The sequence below is a fragment of the Diadema setosum genome, chromosome 2, assembly GCF_964275005.1.
Source record: "Diadema setosum chromosome 2, eeDiaSeto1, whole genome shotgun sequence".
Taxonomy (NCBI): domain Eukaryota; kingdom Metazoa; phylum Echinodermata; class Echinoidea; order Diadematoida; family Diadematidae; genus Diadema; species Diadema setosum.
Genome location: NC_092686.1, coordinates 10,847,728 through 10,859,537, shown reverse-complemented (window position 1 = coordinate 10,859,537; position 11,810 = coordinate 10,847,728). Strand labels below are relative to the sequence as shown.

Genomic DNA, 11,810 nt, shown 5'->3' with positions numbered 1-11,810 from the left:
TTTTACATGCTTCATGTATTACTTGTTCTCGAAAGGCATACCAGCACATTCTAACAATGTCGGCCATACTGCTTTAGACAGCACTGCATATTTCACCCGCACTTCCATTTCCTAATGTCTCATGAGTAGCGTAGTAACATCTGAATTGCTATTCCCTGTAAATAAACTAGTATAGTTTATACAACCTAGGATTAACTTACTGTGTACAATCAATTACATGTACAGGGGAAACTTGATATAACGAACACTGCTATAATGAGATATTGGTTACTATGAGGGAACTTTCCCGGTCCCAAATTTCCTTCCACACAAGTCTATGTAAAACGCTCTTCTTATAGCGAGATCGGCTATTACGAAATATCTGCTACAACGAGATAAATTCTTTGATTTCCAAACAAAGAAAAACATACTTAATCAAACCTGTTATAGCGAGGTATTGCAAAATCTCTTTGGGTAAAGCTTTACTTCGCCTGTGCGATCATGTTTGAAGACTGTAAAGCTTGATGAGACGAAAATTGTCTTATACACTTTTTTTTTTTTTTTCAGTGAACTCCACCTAGCACCACATGTTGTTCGTGTGTGTGTGTGTATTGTACAATTTGTATGTATACATGCAGAGAATGTGCTAGGAGTATTGTACGGCCCTATGCATACAAAACATCATCATGACGTATAGCAGGTGTGAGGTATTCTGATGCTGTGATTGGCTTTCTACTAGGGAATTCCCCATCTTCACACACGCAGGCACAACGCACAATGCAGAATGTGTCACATAAACACACAGCATTATGCAGAACATGTTCGAGCTTTCCACACACATCACCCTTCCCATAACCACATACCAATGCACGATCGTGATACAATTGTAAACTATACATTCACAAATTCGAACATCCACTAAAGAAACACACTCTTGATATTGAATTTCATTGGCGAAAAACATCTTTTTACCCATAAAGGTGAGTAATTCCCTCACACACATTACCAGGTTGTCAGCATTGATTGAAACGTGGTATGTAGTCCCACAGGTGCAAATTAATGTATTAATGTTACGCTTCTTTTTTTTTGTGTGTGTGTGTACTGATATAACGAGATATCGGCTATAATGAAGAAAACGACTTGGTCCCGGCCTTTTCATTATATCGAGTTTCTCCTGCACCAACAGCCATAATTCAACCTCCTGTCATACAACACTTGGCTATTGTCAAACTAACCAAGCAAGGGTATTGGTAATCACAAATCATAGCCAAAAATTTAGGTTTATGAAACAACTTTAATTTTGAGTTTCATTATTGAAATTTTGTAGTAACATTGGCAACATAAAAAAGATTTGTTTTTATACACTTAATACATTTACTTACATCTAATTTCAGATGAGTGCATATATTATCTTTCTTACTGTACTGGTACGCTAATGTTTAGACTACTTGCACGGCATGGTGTTTATGCTGTATTTAAGTATCTTCAAACAGTTCACTGTTAATTTAATTGGATTCTCTCTGATTTTTTAACTGTGATTCAAAGCATTTGAATTGTGCCACATATCTGTTTAAAAACATTCAAATGTGCCAACTCCCCCACGAGAGTTAGCAATTGAATGCCTGGTGAAAAAATGTGAGTCTTGAGGGAGGCTTTAAAGTGCTCCAATTTGTCAGTTTCACAGAGAAAAGATGGAAGGGAGTTCCATAGGCAAGGAGCAATAGAGGAAAATGCCAGGTCTCCATATCCTTTGTGATGTGTATTAATGGTCATCCGGAGAGTAAGGCCAGATAAATGAAGGCCAGGGAAAGGATGATGCCCCTTGATTAGGGAAGACAGGTATTGAGAGGCCTGACCATGAATAGCCTTTAAAGTGACCACTGGGATCTTTAGTTCAAATGGGTCTCCATCAAAATTTAGACTGCAACATAAATGAACAAAACACTTTGAATAAGCCTAAGGGCTATGGGATTTGGTATCTATGAAGGGTGTACAGTTAGCTATTTCACAACAGGGGCACAATTGCCTTGTTATAAAGGGGTTTTGTTATATCTGACCTCTAAATGCAATGTTCATTGTATTCTGAAGTCCCATATTGCACAAAAGTCTAGCTCGCCAGTAAGAGATATCCACCTTTGGGCAAAGGTAGGGCTTGCATTCACTCGTATGAGAACAATAAAGAGCCAATAAGGAGAGCTATATACTGATGTCATCTGTCATTGACCAGTGACCTCAGGACATCGTGCTCTGTGAGTAGAATGCTATTCTGGGTAGTGGGTTGATCTTCGGCGTGTATGGGCACATTGGAGACGGAACTCGGCGATGCCGCGGAGAGCTCGTCATCATCATCACTGATGTCTTCGAGGGCACACAGTAAAGCATCATTTTCATAGGTCGGAAACAGGTATCTGTTGGAAGAATTGGATATCTTTAGATTAGCTCATTCTGTACTTTGTTGAAACTCATGCCGTACAGCTTTATAACTTGTTAGTGTTTTACCCCCTTTCCAAGCTTTTCACACATTGAGCTCCAGCTGAACCTGTGCCTCAAGTGAACTGGAGATGACACTTTACAATGAGCTAACATTGTGCAAGTTTCTTAACACCAACAACATCTGTGAAGTGCAAATCAAGGGCAAGTACAAAAGACACAATATGGCAGACTAGTTCTTTAACCAGTCAGAAAAAGAAGGAAACTCACTATGTAATATTTATAAGGTAGACTGATTTTCAAGGTCTTGATTGATTAAAATTTGCATGCACATGAACACCATTTCCAATTTTTATTTCAATTTCAATTTATTTTCATATTTCTAAGTGAAAAATACATCAGACAAAATGAAATAATACATTACAGTGAAACCCGTTATAACGAGGTTCGTGGGACCGGCGATATTACCGGTACCTCGTTATAACCGTACGCATCAAAAACAAAGAAAAACATAAGCACGACGTCATATACCCATCAATCAAATTCAAGAACATCCTTTGCGTTGTTACTACACAATTATAAATCATTATTATTGAGAGAATAAAGGGAAATTATTTGTGAATTGATTAAAAAAAAGGTGAAAAAAGTAGGGGTTGAAATGCGTTCTTTAGTTTTCTTCGGAAAATCTCTTCGCATAAGATTTGCACATTATGTTCTTGACAAGTATGCCTATATTACATTCATGATTCTTTCTATGCCTATCTCTTCCTCTTGTATTGAACCATTCTGAAAGAACGATATTTTTCATTTGTGAAATTCATGACAATGAACAAAATCACATTGTATAAAATGCGTTTGTTAAGTTTTTGAAACACCAGCGTGAATAGAGTGACAAACATGCGTTGTTTACCGTAACTTTCGAGGTATTTTACGCTGTTGGTGCCCAGCGGGAATGCGATGATTTCATGAATCATTTCGGCTTAATCTTATATAATAGCATGATCGTTGCGCCCGAAGGGATTAGAAATGCGTTCTTTATTTTCTTCCGAAAATCTCTTCTCGTTTTGTACATCTGTTCTTGAAACATATGCGACAGGGAATTTGGAAGGTTGTAATCCTTTTTCCGCAAATCTGTACCTCGTAGACCATTCTGAAAGAAGAAAATTTTCATCATGAAATACAGTGTTGAATGATAATGAACAATCGCAGATCTATTCAAACTGTTGAATGCGTTTGTTTCTTTTTCTGAACACCGACTCAAGTAGATTAACATGCGTTATTAAACTATTTTTACGCTACTGTCATCGGGCGGGATCGCGTTGATTTCATTAATTATTTTGGCTTTAATCATACACACTCATATTCACATTATCATATGTTAAATGATAATGAATAAAGCCAATCTATATGCAAACTGTTAAATGCATTTGTTTCTTTTTCTGAACACGTACTCGCGTAGATTAACTTGATTAACATGCGTTATTCAACTATTTTTACGCTACTGTCACCCGGCGGGATCGCGATGATTTCATTAATTATTTTGGCTTTAATCATACACACTCATATTTCCTAACCAGCAAATCAAGTGTATGTTGGAACTAAAAATGTAAACGATATAATGATGAGTTACACACGCATTCCAATTGTACCTTTTTGGCCACAAGTGTCGCTACAATATCATGAAAAGTTTCCGAGGGAGTTATTTTTATTTTTTTTGTCGTTTCGTGTGGTCTGACCTTCTATCACACACGCCGTATCTCGAGAAAAAGAAAATTGATTATTCAATAACTTAGGCCAAAAAAAAAAAATTGTTGCATTGGCGTAACCCGCCCGACCCTAAAAATTCCGCCGACCCCATGTTTTTTTATTATTTTTTTTTGCTATCGATATCAAATATCTTGTTGATTGCGATCGCGATCGCACAAACCCGGAAGTGGAAACGGCTCTGGGGATATCGGATGTACGAGGGAGAGATCTAGCGCCTCGCATAAGCCTTCCTTGATCAGTACGTCATCTGTTTCCAACACGGACACGTACTCTAACAAGATTTATTCAGTGTATATGTAGCATTCAGACTGCGATGTATTGTGCACAGTTTTGCCATAGGTTTCTTGTGTGGAGAACTTACACGAATCTGTATATGTGGGACTGTAATAGAGATCGCCGTGTGCGATGAAAAGATCGTACATATGGGTCAATTTGCATCTATCTTATCTAAGTCAAAATAGTAAAATATGAAGTGAAAACATTCAGGATAGGGATTTCAACATCTTTAAATTCTGTGAAGGGGTATAATTCCAGTAATATCGGCCTCATAAATGATTTGTAGAATAGATGAACACAGCACATTCGGTGCAGCAGTTGTAATGTTAACTGTTTACTGAGCTGAGCACGAGTTTTACACGTAAAATGCAGGTAGCAAAAAAAAAAAAAAATCCGCCCGACCGACCCTATTTGAAAATCTCATGTTACGCCAATGCAACAATTTTTTTTTTTTGGCCTTAGTATAGGAACATCAGAAGGTATTCCTGTGTCTTATCGCGTGGGTTAGAAGAAAACATGGAAGAAACGGTACTCTGCAAAACGGGAAAGACATGGATAACGTGAATTCGGTTTTCAATGTTTCGTCTGTCGCGTGTTTGAAAGCGGTAAGTCAAGAACTTATAGTAGGAACATCGGAAGGTATTCCTGTGTCTTATCGCTTGGGTATAGAAGAAAACATGGATGAAACGGTAGTCTGCAAAACGGGAAAGAGACATGGATAGCATGAATTCGGTTTTCAATGTTTCGTCTGTCGCGTGTTTGAAAGCGGTAAGTCAAGAACTTAGTAGGAACATCGGAAGGTATTCCTGTGTCTTATCGCGTGGGTATAGAAGAAAACATGGAAGAAACAGTAGTCTGCAAAACGGGAAAGAGACATGGATAGCGTGAATTCGGTTTTCAATGTTTCGTTTGTCGCGTGTTTGAAAGCGGCAAGTCAAGAAATGGAACCTCGTTATATCCGATCAAATTGCTTATGTTTTTCTTTATCATGATGCACCGAAATTGTCCTCGTTATAACCGGAATCTCTTTATAACCGATTCGTTCTGCCATAGGGTTACACGCAAAGGAAAACGGGACCGACGTGACCACCTCATTACAAGCGGTTCCTCGTTTTAACCGAACTCATTATAACGGGGTTTCACTGTATATCCAGGTAGGAAGCATAACAGAATATTGCAAACATAATAGAACAATACAGAACAGATTTTGAGACTTGAACTCATCAATTCATGACATGTATCATTTGAACAGAATTTGTCTTTGCAACGGGGAAAAGAAATTAAGTGTTCTTGCAAATTGCTGCGTTCCCTTGACATATCATTCCAATGCTCTATAAATCATGCTACTGCCTGCCTTCAGACTAAAATTGATGATGGACCACTCACTGTGGCTGGTCCCATTTAGTCCTGGCTGGACCATCTTCCATGTCAGCCCTGTGTGAGGCAAGATGTTCCAAAAGGACATCCCTGGATCCACACTTCTCATTGCAGAAGATGCACATGCTTTGGTGGGTGCAGCGCCGCACAAAATTCACCAACTTGATCTGCTCATAGAAGTTCAAACCTAGGTCGGGATGAAAAATGTTAAGGTCTCCGATAAACCATGTGGAAAATGCTTTTCAAATCAAAGGGTAATGAACCCCAAATATATACTGTATGTGGATTGAGTGAATGCAGAATTACTAAGTACAGTGTAGTAGTACACATCAGTGAAATTTGAGGGAAATCTGACAAATCCATTCAAAAGATAAGAATCACTGGATAAAAGACAACACTTTGTGGTGTCATGGTAACACAAAAATATTGAAAAAGAGAGAATTTCACAAAATTTTATTTTTGTTGGAGAGCAGACATCCTTTCCACTTGTTTCTGACATATGTTGAGGGTAATATTCCCCCTGCCTTCTAAAAGAGGTAAGCAAAGTACAGGTACTCTTTGATTATGCTAAAAAAATAATTCTATACCCCGTATTGACATGAATTTGGGTTCATTTCACATCGAGTAATTCATCAACTAGTTTACAATAACTTTCATGAAAGATGTACTGTATGTGCATATGATCACAAAAACATGGAGTCAATATGAAATTTTTCTGATATATATACTTGTCCAGCAACATTCTAGGGCAAGCAGCCTCTTCGCTTGCAATAACAAACATGGGTACCAGTTGGTAATAAAATATTCATTTCCACTGACTCCATTTCAAAAAAAGGTTGAAACAATGAAATAAGCATCAAATAATCTTCATACACAAACCTGTTCATTCTAACACAATAGAAAGAATAAGAGAAATTCCATTCAAAACCAGTTCTAAAGTCATCACTATTGGTGACTTGACTGGTTCTTATTACTGCCATTGTGCCACATCTTTTATGCCACTGTTTTTTGTATTTGTTTGTTTTTTCCAAGACAAACACAGTACCTTGTTTGGCCCTCAAATTGGAGAGGTCGAAGTTGTGAGTGATGATCATGTGCTTCAGGATGTCTGTTGCCATGGAAACTGAATGTCTGCAGAAGAGACACACGACAGTTGTCTGCAGCTCCTCCTCCCAGTCATCCCAACGCCTGCCAACAGGGAAGGGGGAAAAAATGGTTGTCCTGTTTGGTATCATGTCATGGTATCATGTCATTTTTTTTTTTTTTTTGGATCACATTTACACTTATGGAAACAAAAATGAAAGTAGCTGCACTCCACCATTCAATACGACAGTCTACTGATCTGCACACTACATCTCTTAAATGCAAAGTGATTTGAAAAGGGAAAGAGGAAAGCAAGTGGAATCACTGCCCTCCAAAAAACAAGCTATAAATGTAAGCAAAAAGAGATTTAGGCTAATATATAACTCAGAGAGAAGGGTGAATGGTCTATCGTGAACAAAGAGGAGGGCATGCTGCACATGCAAGACCAAAGATCTGCAGGTCATTCCATCTGTACTTGATTCTTAAACCTCCATCCCACTTCATCTCCCCCCCCCCCCCCACCCCACCACGGCATGCACTTTCCCATACCCATCTACATATCCTGTGTGAGCATCATTCTCGTCACAAACAACAGTCTAGACAGACACACATGCTAAATTGATTTGTGTGATATTACAAGTTGATTATTCAAAAAGCTCTGATCTGTCATGCCTTTGAAACATCTTTACAAACTGACCCCCCCCCCCTACACAGGACTTTAAAATACACAATTTCTCTACACTATTTTTTTTTTTCATCCTAAATACATTTTCATAACATCGCTAATTTACTGTACTGTATCCACAACTCCTAAAATCACAAGTCCTAAAATTACAAGTCCTAAAATCTGTGTCTCCAAGCTTCCTGAGCCACGAGGTACGAATCCATGAAAAACTTTTTTTACTTACTCTTCATTCTCGGAGTCCAGTGAGCCAGAAATAAAGTCCCTCTCTGCCTGGACTTCCTGCCAATCCTTTCCCGCCTCCAGGTAGTTGATGACGTAGAAGCGGTCGTAGGCTTTGTTGTTGGGGTTCAGCCGCCGGTGCTGCTTCTTGCGCATGTGGTCCTTGAGGACAGTCTTGTCCCGAAAGGTCTTCTCGCAATAGAGGCACTGTAGGCTCTCCAGTTTACTCTGCAGGAGGTCCAGGAACTCATTTGCAAATACTGTCAAAAAGATAAATGTAAGCGAGACAATTCATTCGGCAAAGACATTGCAGTATTTCGAAATAACTCTGACCATATTGTCTGTAGAAAATACTACAGGGTACTCACTGGCTTGTATCATTATCTTTACAATCACACAAGCCCAGACATATTTCTATCGGCATGAAAAATAGTTCCCTAAATACCCCAAGCCATTAATTTTACTAGAAATCAGAGCTAAACATCCATGATTTTTGTTATAGCTGGTGTTGTTCCTGTTCTTAGAAGCGGTCCAAATGTTTTCCACAAGCTCTGCTATCATAAACACATCTTGACAGAAAGCTATGGTTAGGAATACAAGAATAGCAGGTATCTTATTGTGACATAAAAACTTATCAAAAGATATATGATGAAAGTGTTCACTGAAGCAGGTCGCAAAGATGTAGACTTGTGAAGTACTTGTCTTCAGGGGAACAGACAGTTTATGACCAATTAAACACGGTTGGTAATGGGAAGTGATACAGGCTACCTTTGACTGAAAATAAACAAGTTTGAGCAGACTATCTATCAAAGATACATTATCGTCTCAAACATAGGAGCTGCTACTGGTATACTGCACGTTGATGAATTAATCTTACCAATATTGTCAGGTTGACCAACATTGAAGTTGTGGTCAAAGGCCATGTGATTGAAGAGCGGTGCTCGGTTGCCCTCAAAGTGCTCGCGACAGAAGAGGCACGACCTGGACAAGGAACTGTCATCCCGCTCCCTCTGCTGGACGGTCAGCACGGCGTCTAGCCGCTCTCGTTGCAGACACTCGCGGATCTGACGGTCCTGACTCATGGATGGATCTAGGCTGTAGTGCTGGTCTGATGGAAAGATTCCAATGGCAGAAATTTTCAGCAAAAATCAAGTTCACATCTGATATGTAATATTATTACAAAGAAAATGATGTTTGAAAGCAAAGGCACTGCACACGGTTTGCTGAAGGTTAACAAATACATGTACTTTACTTTTTTTTTTAAACATAACAATCTTATTGAATTCAGCCTTAGAAGACATAGATTTATTCAGATAATTTAAATTCTCAAAACACTTAACAACAGTTGTATGCAAGTGTAACATTTCCTACCTTGTTTTTTGGTTCGTGCTTAATGGAACAATTAAACAACAAAATCTGTTTCAGGAAAGTGTGTCACTTAACTCACACAATGGCACACGTGAAGGGATGTACAAAAAGATAACTGTTGCTCATCATAAAGATTTCAGGGATGTAAAAAAGGAACTTGAGAGAAGAAAGTTGAAGAAAGTAATTCAGTGACTTGTTATCATACATTTACATTCATAGAATTTTCGATCTGGCAATCTAAATCAATGATCATGTGAAATTACCATTCTCTGAATAGCTGCAAATTGACTTGTAACTCTCTTGAGAAAATTGCAGCCGCCAGTATTCAGCATACCTGCAAAATAAAGCATGAGTGTAAGATTCAGTCTCGGTAATGACATTAAAATACTAAACAAAGAAATTTATAATGACATCAAACAAAAGAATTGGGGTGATAATTTTGGTTCATGGGAAATATATCATATACGTATTCAGTATTCCATAATGGCATGCAAACTTCAATACATCATTCCTTGTAATAGTCTTCTATAGCTGCTCTGAATTATAGATAAATATAGTGTCCAGAATATTATGTGCTAAAGTTTTGATATTAGATAAATGACAATTCACATAAGAATTCAAAAATGCACACATGTAAAATGCTCATTTAAGTAAAATAGGAATAATTCATACTCATCAATTTTGTTTAAAACTTATCCAATCATCTAATTTAGGCCTTGAGAATTTTATTTTCCGGGAGGTTTAATGCATAGGCATAAATATATTAAATGACCCAAACCCAGAGTTAGGCTCTAAAACATGAATTTCAGAGGACATCACTGTTGTACCTAGTAGACTTTCCTTCAACACCCAATCAATAAGGCACCTGTGTTTTCTTTTTTTATACCCTGTATGCCACATTCAAGTGTTAATACAAATTGTACAGTGCACTCACGTTATAACAAACATTGAACTATAATAAAATTTTGGTTACAATGAAGTAAAAATTCAGGCCCCAACATGCTCTATATTTGTTATTGTTAATTTTGATATCATAATGAAAGAAATTCACCAGTCCCAAAGATTTTGTTATTACGGGAATTGACTGTATAGCGATACAAAGGATCACTCACTTGTTAAGATTACATATCAAGTGGGGACCCTTTATGACCAGTTGATGTTCTTGAAGGAGATGTTGGTGGAAGTCATCGGCATTATTTGGCAGATTGAACGTCACATGACACAGCATACAAGTTTGACAAGCGCCCTCATTTGTCACTCTGTCTACTGAGTCATTGACATCACTCTGACACTGTGTGCCATTTTCAGGAACTTCTGGGAATTGCAGGATTTCCATGACATGGCTACCAGGATTGTCAACACCAGCCATAGCAACACCACTGCTGTCCTCGCTTTAAAAGTAAATGCAAGGAGAAAATATCAAATAATGGTAATTACGACAATGAATTATACCAAATGTAACCCCGCGACACTGTAAACGTACGTGCTGGGGTCACTGGTGCGGTTACCTAAAAAGCAAATGAGTAGACATAGACTCCACAGCGTGTAAACATGACAAATCAGTGGCCGGGGAGAGAAAGAGAGAGAAAAAGATACACACAGCAAAGAGAAAAGCAGAGGAAACACAGATCAAATAAAAAACAAAGTTATCTGATATCTATGGATGACAGAACATAACTAAAGACAAATGATGACAATAACAATGTAGGTGACTAACATCACTGTTAAAGAGGCTTAATTAATTATCACAGAGTTAAAATAAAATACTTTACGAGCTGAAATTTTCGCGTAAAGATATTTTCACGTGTTGTTAATTTCGCGGTTGCGAGGGTCTAAGTGAACTTAGTTATTCGCGCGTTATTTTCGCGGTTCAAAGGCGATTCACGAACTTCGCGAAAATAAAACCACCGCGAAAATTTCAGCTCGTAGTACAGTCGTACAGTACATATCTTACTAACCGCAGCAGTGACCCCATAGGCCCAATACGTACCGTGCCGGGGTTAATACCTTAACGTTAGGCCTAACGTTACAGGAGGATTTTCATTTCGCATTAAAATTATTAAAAAAAAAAAAAAAAAAATGTAAGGTTTATGGATATATACCATTACTGATTACCGCGCCGGTACATTAACTTGAATACTTTGAACTATTTTGTTCCTGATATGAATCTCTAATAATGAAGTAGAAATCTCTCGACACGAAGCACAATAATTTCTTATTTAAATCACAAAATGAACAGAACACTCGTCAACCGACGGCAAACTAATTTGATTTTGAATATGTGGGACTACAATTCAAGAGTAGTTGCGTCACATCAATTCTAAAGCCTAAGGCGAGATAGTTTAGGGCTGTTCTTCCCAAATGAAAAGAGCATTTCCATTTCATACTGTCAAGTGGTCTTTCAGCTTTCAGTCATGTGGATACACTCACCCTATCTCAGAGGTGAGGAGAAAATAATCATGATTCCCTGTCCACGCCACAGCACTTGTTCACTACCCATTCACACGCCGCATCACGTATCGTATTATACGGGCCGGAGTACATAGGGCCGGTCTAGCGGAACGAGTTCGAGTCGCGGACGAACGGCACGGGCGAGGTCAGGTAGGTAAGCCAGCAGCGCACCCCG

General features: G+C 38.3%; 1 protein-coding gene across 1 annotated transcript; it reads right to left on the bottom strand.

The window, feature by feature from the left end:
- Window positions 1-946: 946 nt before the first annotated feature.
- Window positions 947-11,686, bottom strand: LOC140239696 (zinc finger protein 277-like). The gene is made up of 8 exons (XM_072319522.1): window positions 11,615-11,686; window positions 10,297-10,575; window positions 9,448-9,518; window positions 8,694-8,924; window positions 7,821-8,076; window positions 6,875-7,017; window positions 5,839-6,016; window positions 947-2,387 (listed from the first exon to the last, which is right to left on the bottom strand). Exons 2-8 carry the CDS (start codon window positions 10,551-10,553, stop codon window positions 2,189-2,191), a joined length of 1,335 nt encoding a protein of 444 aa, XP_072175623.1. The 5' UTR covers window positions 10,554-10,575; window positions 11,615-11,686; the 3' UTR covers window positions 947-2,188.
- Window positions 11,687-11,810: the final 124 nt, after the last annotated feature.

What these genes read in the sequence shown, in the direction of transcription:
- LOC140239696 (XM_072319522.1), bottom strand. Translation starts at nt 10,553, where the DNA reads ATGGCTGGTGTTGACAATCCTGGTAGCCATGTCATGGAAATCCTGCAA. An exon ending in TTGATATGTAATCTTAACAA is followed by an intron (nt 9,519 to 10,296) that starts GTGAGTGATCCT and finishes TTTATTTTGCAG; the next exon opens with GTATGCTGAATACTGGCGGC. An exon ending in CAATTTGAGGGCCAAACAAG is followed by an intron (nt 6,017 to 6,874) that starts GTACTGTGTTTG and finishes ATCCCGACCTAG; the next exon opens with GTTTGAACTTCTATGAGCAG.